The following is a 23,066-nucleotide window of genomic DNA, read 5'->3' as shown; positions in this document are numbered from 1 at the left end:
TCACCACATCCCAAAGGTGCTCTATTGGATGAGATCTGGTGAGTGTGGAGGACATTGGAGTACAGTGACCTCATTGTCATGTTCAGGAAACCAGTGGTGAGATGATTGGAGCTGTGTGACATAATGCATTATCCTGCTGGAAGGAGCCATCAGAAGATGGGTACACTGTAGTCATACAGGGATGTACATGGTCAGCTACAATACTCAGGTAGGCTGTGACTCAATTGGTACTAAAGGGCCCAAAGTGTGCCAGGAAAATATCCCCCACACCATTACACCACCACTAGCCTGAACCGTTGATAGAAGGCAGGATGGATCCATACTTTCATGTTGTTTATGCCAAATTCTTACCCTACCATCTGAATGTTGCAGCTGAAATCAAGACTCATCAGACCAAGCAACATTTTTCCAGTCCTCTATTGTCCAATTTTGTGAATTGTAGCCTCAATTTCCTGTTCTTAGCTGACAGGGGTAGCATCCGGTGTGGTCTTCTGCTACTGTAGCCCATCTGCTTCAAGGTTCAATGTGTTGTGCGTTCAGAGATGGTATTCTGCATACCTTGGTTGTAACAAGTGGTTATTTGAGTTACTGTTACCTTTCTATCATCTCAAACCATTCTTCTCTGACCTGTGACATCAACAAGGCATTTTCCTCCACACAACCTCCACTCACTGGATATTTTCTCTTTTTCTGACCACTCTCTATAAACCCTAGAGATGGCTGTGCGTGAAAATTCCCAGACCAGTCCGTCTGGCCCCAACAACCATCCCACGTTCAAAGTCACCTAAATCCCCGTTCTTACCCATTCTGATGCTCGGTTTAAACTTCAGCAAGTCTTCTTCTCCAGGTCTAGATACCTAAATGCATTGAGATGCTGCCAGGTGATTGGCTGATTAGTAATTTGTGCTCCCAAGCAATTGAACAGGTGTACCTAATGAAGTGGCCGGTGAGTGTGCTCCCTCCAGTGGCAGTCGTGGTAATCACTTGCTTACATGCAAACAGCTACAGCCTGCAGGTGGCAGTGTGCTTCTCTCTGTGCACATGCTACACACAAATAAGAAGTATAGGGATATAAATGCTTATTACAATGTATACAAAATGAATTACCCACTAGAGCTCTCATATACTATATACACCTTATGGACCAGATCAAATGTTATGTTTCTGATATGGACCGATTGATTCAGTGATAACTTTGTTATAGCTTAAAGTGGCACTAAACAATATCCTTGTTCTCCAAAAATAATCCACACACATCCAGGGACCTGTAATGAATTTTTCATGAAATTGTTTCTTACTGTGTTTTTCTGCCTCTTTTTCACATCATCCATGAGCTCCTGAACCTCTCTTTTCAGCAAACTTGCCAGTTATCAGCATTCCTTTCCTCATGTGATGTCACAGCGTGAAGACAGGAGAGCTTGTGCCCTGATTACCAGTGTGGCCCCATCAGCGCCCTGATAGTCAGTCCGGTCCCAGCAGTGCCCTGATAGTCAGTGCGGCCCCATCGGTGCCCTGATAATCAGTGCGGTCCCATCAATGTTCTGATTATCAGTGCGGCCCCATCAATGTTCTGATTATCAGTGCGGACCCATCAGTGCCCTGATTATCAGTGCGGCCCCATCAGCTCCCTGATAATCGGTGCGGCCCCATCAATGTTCTGATTAGCAGTGCAGCCCCATCAATGTTCTGATTATCAGTGCGGACCCATCAGCACCCTGATTATCAGTGCGGCCCCATCAGTACCCTGATAATCAGTGCGGCCCCATCAATGTTCTGATTAGCAGTGCAGCCCCATCAATGTTCTGATTATCAGTGCAGCCCCATCAATGCCCTGATTATCAGTGCAGCCCCATCAGTGTCCTGATAATCAGTGCGGCCCCATCAATGTTCTGATTATCAGTGCAGCCCCATCAATGTTCTGATTATCAGTGCGGCCCCATCAATGTTCTGATTATCAGTGCGGCCCCATCAGCGCCCTGATTATCAGTGCGGTCCCATCAGCGCCCTGGTAATCAGTGCGGCTCCATCAGCGCCCTGATAATCAGTGCGGCCCCATCAGCACCCTGATAATCAGTGCAGCCCCATCAGCGCCCTGATTATCAGTGCGGCCCCATCAGTGCCCTGATAATCAGTGCGGCCCCATCAATGTTCTGATTATCAGTGCGGCCCCATCAATGCCCTGATTATCAGTGCAGCCCTATCAATGTTCTGATTGTCAGTGTGGCCCCATCAGCGCCCTGATAATCAGTGAGGCCCCATGAGCGCCCTGATAATCAGTGCAGCCCCAACAGTGCCCGGATTATCAGTGCAGCCCCATCAGCGCCCTTATTATCAGTGCGGCCCCATCGGTGTCCTGATAATCAGTGCGGCCCCATCAATGTTCTGATAATCAGTGCGGCCCCATCAATGTTCTGATTATCAGTGGGGCCCCAACAATGCCCTGATTATCAGTGCAGCCCCATCAATGTTCTGATTATCAGTGCGGCCCCATCAGTGCCCTGGTAATCAGTGCAGCCCCATCAGTGCCCTGATTATCAGTGCGGCCCCATCAGCGCCCTGATTATCAGTGCGGCCCCATCAGCGCCCTGATTATCAGTGTGGCCCCATCAGTGCCCTGATTATCAGTGCAGCCCCATCAGCGTCCTGATTATCAGTGAGGCCCCATCAATGCCCTGATTATCAGTGCAGCCCCATCAATGCCCTGATTATCAGTGCAGCCCCATCAGCGCCCTAATTATCAGTGTGGCCCCATCAGTGCCCTGATAATCAGTGCAGCCCCATCAATGTTCTGATTATCAGTGTGGCCCCATCAATGTTCTGATAATCAGTGCGGCCCCATCAGTGCCCTGATAATCAGTGCAGCCCCATCCGCGCCTTGATAATCAGTGCAGCCCCATCAGCGCCCGGATTATCAGTGCAGCCCCATCAGCGCCCTTATTATCAGTGCGGCCCCATCAATGTTCTGATTATCAGTGCGGCCCCAACAATGTCCTGATTATCAGTGCGGCCCCATCAATGTTCTGATTATCAGTGCGGCCCCATCATGCCCTGATTATCAGTGTGGCCCCATCAGAGCCCTGGTAATCAGTGCGGCCCCATCAGCGCCCTGGTAATCAGTGCGGCCCCATCAGCGCCCTGATAATCAGTGCAGCCCCATCAACTCCCTGATTATCAGTGCGGCCCCATCAGTGCCCTGATAATCAGTGCGGCCCCGTCAGTGCCCTGATAAACAGTGCGGCCCCATCAATGTTCTGATTATCAGTGCGGCCCCATCAATGCCCTGATTATCAGTGCAGCCCCATCAATGTTCTGATTATCAGTGCGGCCCCATCAGTGCCCTGATAATCATTGTGGCCCCATCAGTGCCCTGGTAATCAGTGCGGCCCCATCAGCGCCCTGATAATCAGTGCAGCCTCATCAGCACCCTGATTATCAGTGTGGCCCCATCAGTGCCCTAATAATCAGTGCAGCCCCATCAGTGCCCTGATAATCAGTGCAGCCCCATCAGTGCCCTGATTATCAGTGCAGCCCCATCATTGCCCCGATTATCAGTGCGACCCCATTAGTGCCCTGATAATCAGCGCAGCCCCATCAGTGCCCCGATTATCAGCGCCCCGATTATCAGTGCAGCCCCATCAGTGCCCTGATTATCAGTGTGGCCCCATCAGTGCCCTGATTATCAGTGTGGCCCCATCATTGCCCCGATTATCAGTGCGGCCCCATCATTGCCCCGATTATCAGTGCGCTGCCCCATCAGTGCCCCGATAATCAGCGCAGCCCCATCAGTGCCCTGATTATCAGTGCAGCCCCATCAGTGCCCTGATTATCAGTGCAGCCCCATCATTGCCTGATAATCAGTGCACCCCATCAGTGCCCTGATAATCTATGCAGTCCATCAGTGCCCTGATAATCTATGCAGCCCTATCAGTGCCCTGATAAGCAGTGCAGCCCCATCAGTGCGATGATAATCAGTGCAGCCCCATCATTGCCCTGATTATCATTGCAGCCCTATCAGTGCTGCCTATAAGTGTCCATCAGTGCTGCTTTTCAGTGCCCATCAGTGCTGCCTATCAGTGCCAATCAGTGTCCATCAGTGCCGCATATCAGTGCAGCCCCATCAGTGCCCATTAGTGTAGCCTACCAGTGTCCATCAGTGTAGCCCCATTAGGGGACATCCGTGAGGCCACTATATGCATTTATTTCCTATGATCTTCGGATCCATCTAGTACATGCAGTTTTACAGGAGGTAGGGTGGAGAAGGGTTAGAACCCTTCTCAGGTATCTATTGGTATCCAACACTTCATTCAATGTACCCTCACTTCCTGTCCTGCTGACAATATAACATCATAATATTAATGATACAATAATAGTATTTTTGACAAATAAAGCTTTCTTTTGGAAATATGCCTTTGCACAAAAATTTTTTATTTTTATTTTCTATGCAGTATATTATTATGTTAGTTTTAAATCTACCAATAAATTAAATAAATGCATTTGATTTTCAATTTCTCTTATTTTTTTTAATTTTTAACGGCACAAAAAACCAACAAACAAAATTATTGAAAAAATAATAATTAAAGCTGAAGTTTAGTGAAATAAAATGTCTTTTAAACAGCACCACAATGCACTATGCAAAGTGTTTCGTAAATTGGAGGGCAAGCCATGAAGTCCAATCATGGAACACTTTAGTACATAGCTATAAATGGAGGCGGAGCGGGGAGGAAAATGGCAGGCATAGTCGGCACTTTTGAGGCGTGCAGTCACAGGCGCAGGCGCTGAGATTAAACCTCGCAGCACCAGAATATCACCACTGTGGGGCTATCCGGGGAAAGATTACTGATGATTTCTACTGAAAAACAGCAGTTGTCAGCTCACAGGACTCATTTCATTCCTGGTAAGAAGCATCCCTGGTGCTGTTTAAAGAAAAATCACTAAACGTGGTATTAAGAAGATTAGAGCGTGTGATTTAGAACAAATTGAATAATTTGATTTGATTTTGCAATTTAAGATTTATGTTGCTATACATTTTTTTTTTTTTTTTTGTCTTTTTTATATATGTCTTTTTCCTGTGAGAAAAATGTCAGCAAAATACACAACAAAAAATAAAAAACCCTCAGGGGCCATGTAAAGTCTACTACACCCATAACCTTCACAATCGTCCTTGCCTCTGGGTAACAATACCAATCAGCTGAATAAAAAAAAATCTATCCTGGCCTGTTTTCCCAAGACCAGCCAGTCTGAGGGTAGCAGTACAGGTAAGGAGGATTTCACAAACACAAGCGGTCAACGCCCAAGGATAATCTTTTGTCTGTACCTTTAAATTGCGCTCTTATTAAATAATCCCAGTGTGTTTAATTTATTAATACAGAAACCTCAAAGCCTAACATACCTTGTACAATACAGATGATGCTTTAATTGAACTTATGTCCTGTGGTTAGTATAAATGCAACATAACATACGTTACTGTCAGTTATCCACACTGCTTGCATTTATAATTTTGAATGTCATTTACAAATGATAAAGGTGTTGCAAACAAATATTAAGATTTGCTTTACATAAATAAATCATACATTAAAGTAAAAATAAATACATAAATGTTAAGATATACCTTAAAAAAGTTCAAAATAAATAAATGATAAAATTAAATTAAAATAAAAAAATAACTGTTACAATATACCTTAAATAGCTAAAAAAAAAAAAAATACATAAATAAATGATAAAATACAATAAAATAAATACTGAGAATAAATGTTAAAGAACAACTTCGGGCAATTTTTTTTCTCCCATGCAGTTGGGCTGTGCCAGAACGGCATGGGTTAACTGCTTTGTCTAGGGGTGAACACAGAGCCTATACTCACCCGATCCTTTGATCCTCTGGAAAACAGAGCTCCCCCATGTGCAGCGGTGACTGTTCGTGATGTCTTCACATCTAGAGCCGGTCTATCGGTGTCCACCACACAAGACCACTAGACCAGGGAGGGGAAGAAGAGTCAAAGGGACTGGTCTTGCACCACGAGAATCAGAGGATTAGGTGAGTATATCTCGCCCTCTGATCCCCTAGAGCAGACTTTCTCAACCTTTTCAACACAGAGGAACTTTTGAAAAAACCTTTCAGGCTCAGGGAACCCCTGTTAAAAATGGCTGTAATGGTGACCATAACCATTGGTGTAATGGTCAGTGGAAGAGTGCTCGTTACATCTATAGTCTTGGGGAAGAATTCCCCCCCCCCCCCCCTACAGATAGCTAAAAAGATCATTGGTGTCACTGGAAACTTATCTAAGAGTGGGAAAAATTGGTCATTGCTCAAGGAAGCCCTAGCAACCATTGGAGGAACCCTGGTTGAGAAACCCTGCCCTAGACAAAAACAGGCCATTAACCCATGCAGTGTGGGCACACTTGCCTGTTCAGCTTTAAGATATACCTTAAAAGAGCTAAAAAATAAATAAATTGTAAAATAAAAAAATTAAAAAAATGTTAATATATATCTTAAAATAGATAAAAATAAATAAATGATAAAATAAATAAATGTTAAAGCCCAACTCCAGGCAAAAATCTTTTCCCAAGTTGTGTCCGCACTCCATGGGTTAAATTCTTGTTTTGTCTAGGGGTGAACACAGAGTCTATACTCACTCGATCCTTGGATCCTCCAGAAAACAGCAGTCCCCCAGGTCCAGCGGTGGACTGTTCCTGGCATCTTCACATTCAGAGATGATCTATGGGCGTGATGACGTCATGAGCACAAGACTGCTGGACAGTGGGGGGAGGACTGGAGAATTAGGTGTGTGATAGCTAAAAAGTTGTATTCGGCCATTATGGCGTCATAAACGCACTCTAAACACGGCAAGGTCATTTATAATGCATTTAGGGTGCGATTGAAAAGCATCAAAAGAGAACATTTCCCATTTTAGCCTTATAAAAAAAATTTAAAAAAACACATCTCACAGGGCGTTTGAGGAATGTTGCTTGATGCAACATAAATGCCTGTATAACACTTCCAAAATGCTTATTAACATTATAGGTGCATTATTACACTTTAAGGCTGCTATAAAAATTATACGCCTATCGGAAAAACCCCTTAAAAACACTATTATAACTTACATTTTCCATGATATACTCAGCTTAAAAAGTCTGAGGATGACAGAGTCTCAATGTGGGTATTCTCATACAATAACGATGGCCAAACTTTTAGTGGTACCTTAATAATGGCATGAGGCCAAACTCCAGGGAATGCATTTTATTTAGTTTTGGATGGAGGAGAGAAGAGTTTGAGCCTCTGTCAGGTTCTCATTGCTGTCTGTGTTCCTAATGGGAAGAATTCCCCTCTCTGTCTCAGCACAGGCATTGATGTTCATTTTCTCCAATGGAGACACAGACAAAAGCAAATTTTAGAAGTGGGAAAAAGGGATAACACATATGTTAAAAAAGGTGGGCTCTAACAATCACACAAATGGGTCTCTGGGCTAACAATCGGTAGCCAGCAGGAACGGTTCCCAATCACGTGACCATTGTGACAGGCAATCACAGTGGTAACATGATTGCCGATCCTGCCAACACCCCTGGGCATTCAGTAATTTTTAAAGGGATTAAACCAGGGGTCTCAAACTGGTGGCCCTCCAACTGTTTCAAAACTACAAGTCCCATCATGCCTCTGCCTGTGGGAGTCATGCTTATAACTGTCAGCCTTGCAATGCCTCATGGGACTTTCGCATGGTAGTTTTGCAACAGCTGGTGGGCCTCCAGTTTGAGACCCCTAGGTTAAACTGTCTGACCATGTTTTTATTGTTGTCCCAGTGACTACTCTACCCCAATTTGTTCACAGAAATAGGAAGTGAGGGAAAACTGTCCAATAGGGTCACCGACACAAATAAAAACCAGGCAAGAAATCTGAACTTTTCCCTATACTATCCAAAACAAAAGAAAACCATTTTGGCTGGAGTTGGGTTTTAAATGGGGACCTTTGGCAGGCTAACAGTTGATAGTTTAAATTAATCCAGGAATATCTGATTGCCTGTTGAGGGATCAGCAGGGATTTTGTTTCCCCCTGAGCATATTGGATCATGCTTTAGGTTCCTGTACTACTTTTAAAGTCGGAGCTACTGCAGTAGCGTATATTAAGACAGCTCCATTGACTCACATTCATTTTTCTACAGCGCAACTTGGAGGCGACTTAAGGCGACCTAGAGCGACCTGAAGTCGGATCGCAGTCGCCCCCTGTGTGAACCGAGCCTTAATCAATTGTGGGTATAAGATTGTACACAGGTGCAACTCAGAAAATTAGAATATCATCAAAAAATTTATTTAAGTAATTCAATTCAAAAAAGTGAAAGTCATTTTATATAGATCCGTTACACAAGGAGTGATATATTTAAAGCATTTCTTTCCTTTTGATTTTGGTGATTATTGTTTACAGCTAGTGAAAACACAAAGTTCATTATCTCAGAAAATAGAATACTACCTAATATTACATAAGATCAATTAAAAAATGATTTTTAATACAGAAGTATTGACATACTGAAAAGTATGTCCATGTACAGTATATTATGCACTCAATAGTTGGTCGGGGCTCCTTTTGCATGAATAATGGTATCAATGTAGCATGGCATAGAGGCGATCAGCCTGTGGCACGGCTGAGGTGGAGTTGAGTGGTATCTTGATATAGCGCGGTCTTACCCCGAAGGGTCCCAACGTGCTTGACTAGGGCCAATTTAGACGGGAGTCAATTAACTTACCACCATGTCTTTAGAATGTGGGAGGAAATTGGAGTACCCGGAGGAACCCACACTGGCACAGGGAGAACATGCAAACTCCAGGCAGATGGTGTCGTGGTCAGGAGTTGTACCAGCGACCCTTTTTGCTGATAGATGAAAGTGCTAACCATTACCACTGTGCTGCTCACATAACAGAGGTGTTATGGAACCCCAGGTTGCTTTAATAGTGGCTTCATCTTGTCTGCATGAAGTGCTCTAGAATTTCCTGGCAGAGGGTTGCACTGACTTTGGACTTGATAAAACACAGTGAACCAACACCAGCAGATGACATGGCTCCCCAAAATAATCACTGACGGTGGAAACGTCAAACTGGACCTCATGTAACTTGGATTCTGTGCCCCACTACTCTTCCTCCAGACTCTGGGACCTTGATTTCCAAATGAAATGCAACATTTTCCACAATCCATGATGATATGGGGAGCCATGTCATCAGCTGGTGTTGGCCCACTGTGTTTTACCAAGTCCAAAGTCAGCGCAGCCCTCTACCAGGAAATTCTAGAGCACTTCATGCTCCCCTCTGCTGAACAGAGAAATGGAGATGCTGATTTCCTTTTCTAGCAGGCACTTGGCCCACACTGCCAAAAGTACCTGGTTTAATGATCATGGTATCACTGTACTTGACTGGCCAGCAAACTAGCTTGACCTAAACCCCATAGAGAATCTGTGGGGTATTGTCAAGAGGAAGATGAGAGACACCAGACACAACAATCCAAATCCATAATACCTCAGCAGTTCCACAGGCTGATCGCCTCCATGCCAAGCCGTATTGATGCAGTAATTCATGCAAAAGGAACCATGACCAAGTATTGAGTGCATACTATACTGTACATGGACACTTTTTAGTAAGACAACATTTCTGTATTAAAAATCTTTTTTTTTATAGGTCTAATGTAATATTCAAATTTTCTGAGATACTGAATTTGGGGTTTTTACTAGCATTAAGCCACAATCATCTAAGTTAAAAGAAAGAAATGCTTGAAATTACTCTGTGTGTAATGCATATATATATAAAATATATGTTTCCCTTTTTGAATTGAATTACTGAAATAAATTAACTTTTTGATGATATTCTAATTTTATGAGATGCACCTGTATATGAAAGTTTTCTACTTGTGTGTGTTATGGGTTTTCTTTTTCTGTGTTGGTTAAACTGGATGGACTTGGACGTGTCTTTTTTTCAAACATATTATAACATATGTAACTATGTAGCAGGACTGTATTCTGGCAGATTTGTTTCAATCACCAATAGAATTTTTTTTTTTTGCAGAAAAATACAAGGGTAAAAAATGAAAAACATTTCCATTCACTTTTTCCAGATGATTCTGATAGTTGCTATCATCATGTATAAGTGTTTTGCACAGGTAACAAGAGTCTTAATCAATAAAGAGCTGGAGAGTAGAGAGCCGTCAGCCCCCGGTGTGCATGTCATCTGCAGTCTGTGGTAGACCTCACTCGACAAAACAGAGAATAACAAGCAAGTAGTCCTCAGCCTGCTTTTACTTCCACATTCTGTGAACAGATGGCCACTTCCTTTGTTGATATTGTTAGACCTTGTATAGGCCTCATTATACTGACACTAACAGATGCCGCAACCTTTTTATGAATGACAAAAAGATTCCTAGGCCATTAGCTGGCAACGCCTCCCTGACTTAACCACATTCAGTTCTTTAATTAGATATGAATGAGCATGCTGTCTCAGAGATGTCCCTGCTGAGACTTTGGACAACATGGAAGTGCACCTCTGACCCCCCACACACAATGTAGGTGGCCATTTTGTCAGGCTACACAACATTCAGCTTGTCAATGGTGCCTCATGCCACAGATTTCTGGGGATATTATAGACTACATTCTGTCGGGTATTGTATAGGCTCACAATTAGGAGAGGACCATAATAGTGGACGGGAGGGACATTTGTCTCCTGGGCCACTACCAATAAGAAGTGTCGGGCTGGTGTTCCTGAGTGACGATACTTCACTATTCAGGCAATGAAAAGATCAAGACCTACAAGCCCTACTGGACCTTATATAGCTTTCTGCTCCTCGTTCAGACCTGTGAATACAGTATCTGGCTGAGGGAAGTGTTTCAGCACCAACTTACTTTGCAGCTACAAGATTTTATGTAACCAAATGCCAAGAGCCACAATGGATCACCCTTCACCATGCTCATCCCTCACTTTGGCACCATAGTTGTGGTATATTTCTTTAGTTGACAGAAATCTGTCCCTATAACAAGGGTTAGTTGATCCACCTTTGTCCCTCAAACTAAAGATTCCCAGTTCTTCAGTAATCTTGCTATGGTGCCCTACTAATTTACAGCTCTGTAACATTCTGGTCAAGACATCAATTAAAAATCTGCCACAGTGATGTCACTATCTTCTAGCAATTGCAGAGGCCTCATTCTCTAGAATACCTGCCAGGTCCATAAAATAATTGTTTTTGAAGTAGTTCATTCCATAATGATGTCACTGGTTAATACTGTCTGTATAGGCCTTATTCTCTAGAACCCTTGTGGTCAACCTGTGGGTCGAGGGCCACATGAGGCCCTTTGGTATATGATGTGTTGCCCTCAGGCCTCAGCAGTGTGTAGTGAGAACAATGATTAGGATAATGGCATTTATCTTTACTAGCCTCATGTAACATATTCCCAGTTTCATATTGTCTTCTTCAGCATTACCCCAGAAAAAATCTATCGTGACCACACTCTGGGACCCCCATTTTCTATATTAGGTCTGCAGTTTCAGACAGCCCTCTCAAGCATTACATATATTAAACATTATGTCCGGCCCTTTGGTGATGTCAGGGGCAGCATTTGAGGCCCTCTTTAGCTCATAAGTAGACAATCATTTCTCTAGAAAACTTGGCAGGTACATAAAATAATTGCATTTAAGGACTTCATTCCATAATGATGTCACTGGTTAATGGTATACTGTCTGTACTGCCTAAAATGATAGACGATGCCAAAAATAGCTGTCGGAATTGTGTACTTCCATCACCTACAATTTTAGGACCAGTACACCTAAGATCCAATTCACAGCTCTACAATTTCCATAAAACCTTTACAGGGTTCCACTTACTTCTCAACTGAAGGATTTCAGTGGAAGAAATAAGACAAGATGAAACATTTAGATGCCACTAAAGAGAAGATAAAGTGCAGGTATAGACTTTTTTTTGGGATAGAGTAGGGAAGTGTTAAAACCCCTGCCAAGTTATTTGTTGTTGTCTGCATACCATTGGGGACACATTCCTTTACTCTGGTAAACAAGAAACTAGACAAAAAGTGAAGGGTCATTCCCTTCTTATTCTGTTCCCGGGACAGATGTCCCCACTGGAAGATCACCTCTCACCTGCTCTAGCAATTTGAAAAACATGTACTCCTCTAGGGAGAGGACTTTAACCCCCCTGACGGTATTCCCGAGTCTGGCTCGGGGTGGAATTTTCATACCAAAAGCGGTATCCCCGAGCCAGACTCGGGACCGCATCGCTGGATCCAGGAGGAGGTTTACTTAAATTCTCCCTCGGATCCAGCGTTGTCTCCCCGCTGTACGAGCGAGCCGTGTCTCGCTCGATGCATCACATCGCCGATCTCCGTGCCCTGCGAGCGTTGCGACGCACGGGGACGGAGATCTGCGCCAAATTCAAAAAGTGAAACAAACAGTAAACATACAGTATAATGTAATCTTACAGATTACATTGCTGTATGTAAATATTTCACATCCCCGTTGTCCCTAGTGGTCTGCCCAGTGTCCTGCATGCAGTTTTATGTAATAAAAACTGTTCTTTATGCCTGGAAACTGGAGATTGTCCATAGCAACCAAAACTGTCCCTTTACATCAAAAATGGTTTTAGACCAGCTAGAAAACAGCGATAATAAATTGGAATCACTCGCAGAATTGAGCGACATCGATTTGTGGGGAGATCCGTCATCAAATACTGAAAAGTAATGACAGTGACAATTCTGCAACTTAGAAAATTTCAGTGTTTTTGATTTGATTACATTATTGCATAATTTTTATTATTATTATATTATTATTTGGTACAATTATTTATAATTATTTATTATATTATAATTTATGATTTCATTTTTCAAACTTTATTATACCCGGGATGTCTGCTAGACTCTGGTTTGGACAGATTTATGTGAGTTATTCCTAAGAATTGCAGGACTACAATATAAAACGCCAAATTTTCATGCAAAATAATGGTACCGCTTTTAGCACCTAAAATCCGAAATAATCGTACCGCCAGGGAGGTTAACATGGGTAGGTGGCCATACAAAATATACAAAATTATATCAAAATCTATATCTATATCAATAAGAACAAATATATTAAATGCTATGTGATCTCGTTTTTTTAGATTTCCTGTTTTCTGTTTGATGCAAATTATCTATAACCCTGATGAAGAGAATTTATCTAAGATCTCGAAACGCGTTGATTTGCTGCCTTCTGTCCACTGTAGGGTGTTGTCATACAGATGGACGGAGGAAGTATACAGTGTAACATGATTAATTATGTATATGTGTTATTTTTGTTTGTAAATACATGAAATGTATACTGTATTTAATGTTATCAATTTTTAATCATTATTGAATTATTAATTATTATCTTTTGATGTAATTTTGTATATTTTGTATGGACACCTACCCATGTTAAAGTCCTCTCCCTAGATGAGTACATGTTTTTCAAATTGTTTTGTCTATTAGGATGTGGTTTAGGTGGGCCTTGTTAGACTTGTGATCCACAGCACCTTGTTCAATTTGTCTCACCTGCTCTAGGGACAACTAACATTTTGGATTTCCACTCATTTTCTTTCTATGTGACAATGGTGAACAGTAGTAACAGAGGTAGGAATTCTCCCCATTGAGGAGATAGACAGCAATAAAAACATAACAGAGTGCTGAAATTCAAGCCATGGGCAGCCCTGTCTGTCATACTTCACTTGATTTGATTGAAAAATCAAAGGCCCCCCCGGTGGAGAGTTGTCAGCCAAACAGTGGGGTTTATTTGCTAAAGTTGGAGAGTGCAAAATCAGGCTCACTTCTGCATAGGAACCAATCGGCTTCCAGGTTTTATTGCCAAAGCTTAATTGAACAAGCTGAAGATAGAAGCTGATTGGCTACCATGCACAGCTACACCAGATTCTGAGTGCTCCAGCTTTAGTAAATCTACCCCAGTGACCGCATCCTATCAGATACAGTCACTGTTTGGGTATTCAATAAGCTGTCAGCTGAATGAGAGAAAAAAATGCATGTATGGCGAAGGTGAATGCCTAGCTCCCAACTGTCCCTGATTTCAAAGGACTGTCCCTTATTTTGAACAAAGTCCCTCTGTCCCTCTTTTCTTCTCATTTGTGCACTGATTTGTATAGTTGTATATAAAATGCACTATGGATCTATCTAAAAGTGTTTTCCAGTGCTAAACCATTCATCCGATTTCTAAACTGCTGCATCTGAAAATTCCAAAACACAATATAAAGGAAGAGTAGCGGTAAAAAAAGTGGTTTAACTAATAATTTTTTTCTGTATAATTCTACTTTGAGGGGGTGTGGCAGGGGGTGTGTCCTATGCTTACGTACTTTTGCTAATAGGTGTCCCATGTTCTCAGCTCAGAAAGCTGGGAGGTATGTGAATGTATAAAGGTATTCGATTGTAAGCTCTTCTGAGCAGGGCCCTCTTAATCCTCTTGTATTTTATTGTATTGCAACTGTATTGTCTCCTTTTATATTGTAAAGAGCTGCGTAAACTGTTGGCGCTATATAAATCCTGTATAATAATAATAATATTGTATGTCCCCCTTTCTAGTTTCCATGGGAAAGGGTGGTTAACAGCTCCCCCTTACTCCAGGTAGCCTGCACATAAATTGCCTATTATAAACACAGGTTCAGCAGTATAGAGGGATCAGTTACTACATTTTTCAGACTAACCTGCAGCAAAACAAACTTCTACATATATTGGTCCTGTAACTATTTTCTCTTTTTTTTTTTTTCATTCTTCCTGAAAATTGCACATAAGGCAGCAAAAAGCTAACTCCACAGCAACCGATCGATGGGACATTACATTCTGAAACATTTTTATTATGCATTGTTTCACCAATAAGTTTTAGCTGCAGGTCCAAGTCCTACTTTTGTAACAAATAACAGTTTTTAGCAATACAGTAAAACCAGAAAATGAAGTCCAGATTTGTTGCTATGTATTAATGCATGTGGAGGTATCCTGTAGTTGGAACTAGAAGTCCCGTCATGCCAGCTCTGAAGGCGACTCTCACCTGTAGTATGAATAAAGCGCTGCCAACACCAGTCCAAACAGAAAACTGGTCCGAAATGCGTTAGTTGCTGGGAGTGAAGTGACCTTTCTGCCCATGTTTAACACCAGTGTACAATAAAATGCTTTTTAATGTAAGGCTGAGATTTATTTATTTCCACCAATGGCTGCTTCAAATGTGTGTTATATATTTTTTGCCTTCATGTATATGAGAATAGCAATGGATACACAGATCAGCACAACCCATTACAGACATGCTGGCAAAGTGAATTCAAATGACCAAATCAGGACAGCGAGCTTGCCCTTCTTCCTGCCAGCCTCTGTGCTTAATCTCACTGTCTGCTGCCAGTAAAATGAGCTTTGCGTGCCCAAGAAAAGCGTCTCTTATTGTTACACTGCTTTATGAATTTCAAAGAAAAGCAGCAAACCGAAAAACACAGATGTAAACAGGTTTAAAAAAATTTAAATAAAAAAATGCACTGACAGTCTACAAGCATTTCTACACATACTAACTAGTAGTATGCACAAATGCTACGGCGGTTGTACTTAATCTAAGCAAAGCAGCTTACTTACTTCTCAGGCTCCTTTTCATTTTGCTGCTTTGACTGTGGCTGGAGAACATTATTAACCAGTTCAGTGATCCCACTAAAGGGAAACCACCTGTTTGGATAAGCAAACAAGGCAACTTTACCACAATGAGTACAAGCAACAGGCTCAAAAGGTTGTCACCCCAAGTCACTACAGGACAATCGTGAAGTTGGAGTCAGAAATCCAGCAAGCTATTGACAATGGATGAATGGATGCACTTGCATTTGTGTTGTGAATGGGTAACTGAATTTTTAAAAAGATTGTCTGAGGTCTCCCTATTCCTGGCACCAGACACCAACTAGTGGGGCATTGGATTTTTAACAAGTGGCCAGCCTTCCTTGAGGCCTGATTCACACCTATACATTTTTAGTGCTTTTTGCATTTATGAGATTTGCACTACAGTCCATTTAACATGGTTTCCTATGGAACACGTTCTGTAGTGCAAATTTGCAAAATGCAAAAAGCACAAAAAATGCATAGGTGCGAATCAGGCCTTAGCCCTGGTTCATACCGACTTCAGCTGAACTCGCACGATTTCATTCCCATACGTCAGTCCCGATGTGGGGGGCGATTTCAGAGACGTCTGTGCGGGTTTCTGCACAGATGTCAATGGAAATCGCACCCCGAAATCGCCAATAGTAGTACAGAAACTACTTTTGGGAATCGCTGTGATTCCGCATTTGCTGCCGATTTAGCATGCGATTTGACATGTCAAATTGCATGCCAAATCGCATCAATGGGAACCAGGGCTAAAGGAAATAAAACTAAATGCAATAAGAAGGATATGTATGGGACACACAGGGGTTGATTTACTAAATGCAAATAGACTGTGCACTTTGCAATGTGCAGTTGTACTCTGCAAGAGCAATTGCTCCAGCGCTTAGTAAATGAGCAGAAGCTCTGTTGACTTCCATCATCCAATCATGTGCAAGCAAAAATGCTGTTTTTTTTAATTTTCCTTGCACGTGATTGGGTATTCTTTGCAAAGTGAAGCCTCATTTACTAAGCTCTGGGGCAACTGCACTTGCAGAGGGAAACTGCACTTTGTAAAGTGCACAATCTATTTGCCGTTAGCAAATCAACCCCACAGTTCCTTTCGGAGAGGCATTGGAGTTGATTTACTAAACGCAAATACAGGCATACCCTACTTTTGAGTACACAATGGGGTTTATTTACTAAAGCTGGAAAGTTCAAAATCTGGCTCACTTCTGCATAGAAACCAATGAGCTTCTAACCCCAGCTTGTTCAATTAAGCTTTAGTAATAAAACCTGGAAGCTCATTGGTTTCTATGCAGAAGTGAGTCTGATTTTGCACTTTCCAGCTTTAGTAAATAAACCCCATTGGGTACTTAAAAGTGGGGTATGCCTGTAGATTGTGCAAAGTGCAGTTATCCTCTGCAAGTGCAATTGCTCCAGAGCTTAATAAATGAGATAAAGGCTCACTTTGCAAATACCCTAACAAAGGCAAGGAAAAATATAAAACAGCATTTTTGCTTGCACATGATTGAATGATGGAAGTCAGCAGAGCTTCTACTCATTTACTAAGCTCTGGAGCAACTGCACTGTGCAAGGTTGCACAGTCTATTTGCCTATAGCAAAGTAAACTCATTGGGGTTTATTTACTAAAACCAGAGAGTGCAAATCTGGTGCAGCTGTACATGGCAGCCAATCAGCTTCTACCTTCAGCTTGTTCAATTAAACTTTGAAAATGAATGATGGGAGCTGATTGGTTTCTTTGCAGAGCTGCACCAGATTTTGCACAGTTTTAGTAAATCAACCCCATTGACTCCTATTGCCCCTACATTCCTTACACTGCCCACATAATGTAAACATGAATTATAAATGGATCCCTTCCAAAATTTGCCCTTATTTTACATTTATTTTGGAAAATGAAAAAGGAGTGTGTTTCAGCTTTGTATGTCTCATTCTGAATGGGTCAGCATTTTAAAGTTGTTTTTCTCAGTGACTAAAATGTTGACCCATAGCAACAAGGAGAGGCGTTTTTATGACCAAAATCTTTGCATTTTCAAGGATCAATTCTTCTTCCACATCTGATTGAATGTATCTGTGTTCTTGACTGAGGTCTGGGGTTCCATTCTGTTTGACAATGCAATTGAATCTGGTTTCACACTATGTGCGGCTGTAGGGGGTCCCTTTGCATCCCCATTCACAGTTTCAGGTCCGAAGTTTTTGCCTGAATTCGGACCTGAAACAGGGCCAAAGACACACAGGACACTTCTGCTGTGCGCTCCGCAGCCACCCCGGAGATGTGTAAACTGGCTCCATTGAGAGAAATTGGAAAATCCGTATTCAATTCGCATAAGTGTGAACCCAGCCTAAAAGTCTCCATTTGCTTTTGTGAAGAATGTTATATCTTATGTGTAATGGATTTAGGGACTTTATTTTAAGTGGAATGTGCTCACAGAAACAATCATGGCTGTCCATGGGATGGAAGGAACACATTATGGCTCCTTTTGGGTGCTCTGTTGAAAAATATTAACACTTACTGGCCACTTTATTAGGTACACCTTGCTATTTCCCGGTGGACCCCCTTCTGCCTTCCGAAGTGCCTTAATTCTTTGTGGCACAGAATTACCAAGGTGTTAGAACCATTCCTCAGAGATTTTGGTCCATGGTGACATGATAACATCACTCAGTTGCTGCAGATTTGTCGGCTGCACATCCATGATGTGAATCTCCCGTTCCTCCACATTGCAAAGGTGCTCTATTGGATTGAGATCTGGTGAGTGTGGAGGACATTGGAGTACAGTTACCTCATTGTAATGTTCAGGAAACCAATGGTGAGATGATTTGAGCTTTGTGACATGGTCCATTATCCTGCTGGAAGTAGCCACCAGAAGATGGGTACACTGTAGTCATAAAGGGATGGATATGGTCAACTACAATACTCAGGAAGGCCGTGGCATTTAAACGATACTCAATAAGTACTAAGGGGCCCAAAGTGTGCCTATCCCTAACTCACAATGGAGCACCCAGTCAATAACTCCATTGAAACGCTGTTACATCAGGGGTATGGGCTGACCAGAAAGAGTAAGGCTGGCAACAGATGGAACTGGCTGGCACTGGGAGGTGGCACTGGTTGTCACTGGAAGGCACGTGGAACTGCCAGATGGCACCGGCAGGTGACACTGGTTGGAACTGGCAGGTGACACTAGTTGGAACTGGCAGGTGACACTGGTTTGGAACTGGCAGGTGGCACTGGTTTGGAAGTGGCAGGTGGCACTGGTTTGGAAGTGGCAGGTGGCACTGGTTGGTGATGGCAGGTGGCCCTGGTTGGTGATGGCAGGTGGCCCTGGTTGGTGATGGCAGGTGGCCCTGGTTGGTGATGGCAGGTGGCCCTGGTTGGCGGTGGCACTAGTTGTCACTGGCAGATGGCACTGATTGGCGGTGGCACTGGTTGGTGTTGGCAGGTGGCACTGGTTGGCGGTGGCACTAGTTGGCACTGATTGGCACTGGCACTGATTGGCGGTGGCACTGATTGGCGGTGGCACTGGCAGGTGGCACTGATTGGTAGTGGCAGGTGGCACTGATTGGTAGTGGCACTGGTTGGCATTGGCAGGTGGCACTGGTTGGTGGTGGCACTGGTAGATGGTGGCAGGTGGCACTAATTGGCGGTGGCAGATAGCACTGATTGACGGTGACACTCGGCACTGGCAGGTGGCACTGACTGACGGTGGCTGATTGGTAGTGGCAGGTGGCACTGATTGGTAGTGGCAGGTGGCACTGATTGGTAGTGGCACTGGTTGGCATTGGCAGGTGGCACTGGTTGGTGGTGGCACTGGTAGGTGGTGGCAGGTGGCACTAATTGGCGGTGGCAGGTGGCACTGATTGGCGGTGGCAGATGGCACTGGCAGGTGGCACTGATTGACGGTGACACTCGGCACTGGCAGGTGGCACTGACTGACGGTGGCACTGGCAGGTGGCACTGATTGGCACTGGCAGGTGGCACTGGTAGGTGGCACTGATTGGCACTGGGTGGTGGCAGGTGGCACTGGGTGGTGGTTGCAGGTGGTATTGATTGGCGATGGCACTGGTTGGCACTAGCAGGTGGCACTGATTTGTGGTGGCAGGTGGCACTGATTGGCGGTGGCACTGATTGGTGGTGGCAGATGGCACTGGTTGCCGCTGGCAGGTGGCACTGATTGGTGGTGGCACTGGCAGGTGGCACTGATTGGCGGAGGCACTGATTGGCAGAAGCAGGTGGCACTGATTGGCGGTGGCAGGTGGCACTGATTGGCACTGGCAGGTGGCACTGGTAGGTGGCACTGATTGGCGGTGGCACTGGTTGGTGGCAGGTGGCACTGGTTGGTGGTGGCAGGTGGTATTGATTGGCGGTGGCACTGGTTGGCACTAGCAGGTGGCACTGATTGGCGGTGGCAGGTGGCACTGACTGGCAGGTGGCACTGGTTGGGGCTGGCAGGTGGCACTGGTTGACGCTGGCACTGATTGGCGGTGGCACTGGTTGGTGGTATTGATTGGAGGTGGCACTGGTTGGCACTAGCAGGTGGCACTGATTGGTGGCAGGTGGCACTGATTGGCGGTGGCACTGACACTGGCAGGTGGCACTGATTGGCGGTGGCACTGATTGGCACTGGCAGGTTTCACACGGAGCACTCTGTTACTGAAATGTAACAGAGGAGCTGTCAGAATTGAGCTTAATGTCAGAATGGGTGGGACCCTGCCGGTGTGTGAAACTGACAAGTAACAGAGATGCGGATATGTCAGATTTCAGCCTGATGTCGAGGTGGGCGGGACCCGGCTGGGGTGGGCGGGGCCCGGCCGGGGTGGGCGGGACTCAGCAGCTATCAAACACCAGCCAACGATTGGGCTGCTTAAGAAAAGGGGCGGGCCACATACACGTAGCGGCCCTCAGCTATCAAACACCAGCCAACGATTGGGCTGCTTAAGAAAAGGGGCGGGCCACATACACGTAGCGGCCCGCCCAGATCCCATTGGTTGGTGTTTGATAGCTGCTGGGTCCCGCCCCCACCCTGGCCGGGTCCCGCCCACCCCGACATCAGGCTGACAGATCCTCCTCTCTCCATTGCTTGTCAGTTGTCAGCTGCTGAGTGTGAAGGGAGGAGGACGGCAGTCAGTGTTAATGCTGCTGCATGTCTGGGGCATCGATAGTGAGTGGGCTGGTGGCAGCTTAGGCGCCAGGTCGCATTGGCGACCTGGCGCCTGGGGTTTGTCGAGCCCTGACCTAATAAAGTGGCCGGTAAGTGTATAAGCTGGATAATGTGTTCTATTCATACAACCTTTAGTGGCTACCATCAGATTCAAGAAGTTCCCCCCATGGGACTTTACAGGTAATGTACACAACATATGAGTAAAAGGCAATGTATGCCAATCTTTATTACACAAGTAAGTAAAAGCAATAAAATACAATATAGCTGGTCTAGATGTACATATACAGAACAACACAATATTATTCTAGATACCCCATTGTCCATGGTAAAACAATATAATCCACCCTGTTACATGGCTTGATCAATACAAAGTTTGACGTGTTTCAGAGAGAACTCCTTCATATCAGGAGGAAAAAGGGATTTACCATGTATCATTAGTTTTGTCAAAGAACAAACCAAACCAGCTGTTTTGGTTAAAAACAATAAACAGTTAGGACTGCCATAAATTCAATCATGCACTGCGGGCCAAACTGAGATGCCCCCTGAGGAGTCAGCATGGGCTCACTGGGGCTACCATGATGTTGGAAACAGAAAAGATTTGTGCATCCACCCTGTGAGATGGTAAACAGCCTTTACCCAACCCTTTAACCAAAACAGCTGTTTTGCTTTTTTCTTTGACACAACATGATACATATTTCCCCTTTTCCCTGATGAAGGACTTCTTCTGAAATGCGCTAGACTTTGTCCTGGTCTCAAATCCAATTGATCAAGCCATTCAACGGGGCAGAATATATTGGTATCCATGGACAATGGAGTATCCTAGAAAAATATATTGTGTTGTGCTGTATAAGTACAACTAGACCAGCTAATATATATTATAGTTTGTTGTTTTTACCTACTTTTGTAATAAAGATTGGCATCCATTGCCTTTTACCCATATCTTGTGTACATTGCCTGTAAAGTCCCACTGGGAGAACTTCTTGAATATGTTTTTAGTAATTTAAGGGACGTCCGCAATTAGTGGAGCACCATTGTTCTTATTTATTATTGTTGACCACCACAAGTCAACCTCGAGCTGAAAAGTTTGCATTGTTTTCATGCTAAGCTTACTTCTGGGGAAGTAATGAAACTGTCTCAGGGCAGGGCTGTCTCAGTAATGGAGCCTATGTTTCTTAGTTTCCTCAGAATAAAGGAGTTAAAGGTTACCAAGTTATCTGGTATCACTGGCAGCAGCTACTGCATGCCCCTAGCCAGAAATAAATAACCGGCAAAAATTCTAGGGTCATGCTTGCTTTAGATGATGATCACCTTTATTTGGAAACCCCTGTACCCCTATTTCATCTCTGACATGTTTCAGTGGAACGTCACTTGAGAATCATTATTAGTGTACAGCATCGTTACTTTTGTTTTTTTCTAACTGGGATTCATTGTTGGAGTCTCTTCATACACTTTGACCAGTTGAAAGCAGCTTAAGGTTGCCCTATTTACTACTGTCCTCCTTGGTGGGTTTGATGTGGTTCTGGAGCCCTTGTGTCCGCCCCAAGATTGATCCTTGGGCCTTCTGTGGTTTGACATGCCTGTTGACGTCCTCTCAATACACTGGGTCCTGAAGAAACCATAAATTGGTGAAACACGTTGACCCCGATGACTGCAAGAGTATTGTTATGCATCGACATTTCATAAATTTTGATATGTAACTTCAACTATTACCTATACTCCCAATCCCATGGAGAGATGAATAAACTTGGGGCCTCTTTGCCCCTTGGTTATTTTGAGGGAAATTTCTTCTGTTTTTATACTATTATTCAGTTGTACATGTGTTTTTTAACTTTTTTTGTAATAATGGTATTGATCTTATATACATTTTTGGTGTCTTTGATGCTGAGCCGATAAAGTCCGGTTCTTTGATTGGTGTGGGTGTATTCCAGTCCCAATATTTTTTTCCAAGATGGTTAATACTCACCACTTCTGCCACAAGTGCCCCCAATCTCTTCTATGCAGAGGGGAGCCCACTGCTTGAAGAATCTTTAGAATCGTATACTTCTAGATTCTTGGTTCCTTGATTTGCACAGTGGTTTCTCCTGCTGGCTCCCAAGGCACAGGACACAATAGTAGCCAGTGGATCAAATCAATGAGTGCAGCAGGAGATCAGTTCTCCAACACTCCCACAAATGACAGATTCTGAACAGTCAGTGGTTTCTCTTTACAGTTGAAACTTGGCATCATAAGAGGTTAATATTAACTATTTTCTTTTCAGAGCACCTTTTTGAGCAATTGCATCTAGCAACAGACTGCTATGTAG

General features: G+C 43.7%; 1 protein-coding gene across 5 annotated transcripts in view; it reads right to left on the bottom strand.

Moving 5' to 3' along the window:
• The window catches only part of RIMS2 (regulating synaptic membrane exocytosis 2), a 982,185-nt gene that overhangs the window by 835,372 nt on the left and 123,747 nt on the right, over positions 1 to 23,066 (bottom strand). For 2 of the 5 annotated variants that reach the window (XM_077493146.1, XM_077493148.1), the window contains exon 3: positions 15,600 to 15,686. The exons of the other annotated variants lie outside the window; for them this stretch is intronic. In XM_077493146.1, the coding sequence (XP_077349272.1) occupies positions 15,600 to 15,686 (87 nt within the window). The remainder of the gene's footprint in view (positions 1 to 15,599; positions 15,687 to 23,066) is intronic. 5 annotated transcript variants of the gene reach the window in all.

Source organism: Lithobates pipiens, unplaced genomic scaffold (assembly GCF_037356315.1).
Source record: "Lithobates pipiens isolate NorthernLeopardFrog02 unplaced genomic scaffold, aLitPip1_a1.2 Scaffold_19, whole genome shotgun sequence".
NCBI lineage: Eukaryota > Metazoa > Chordata > Amphibia > Anura > Ranidae > Lithobates > Lithobates pipiens.
This window is presented reverse-complemented; position numbering and strand designations above follow the sequence as displayed.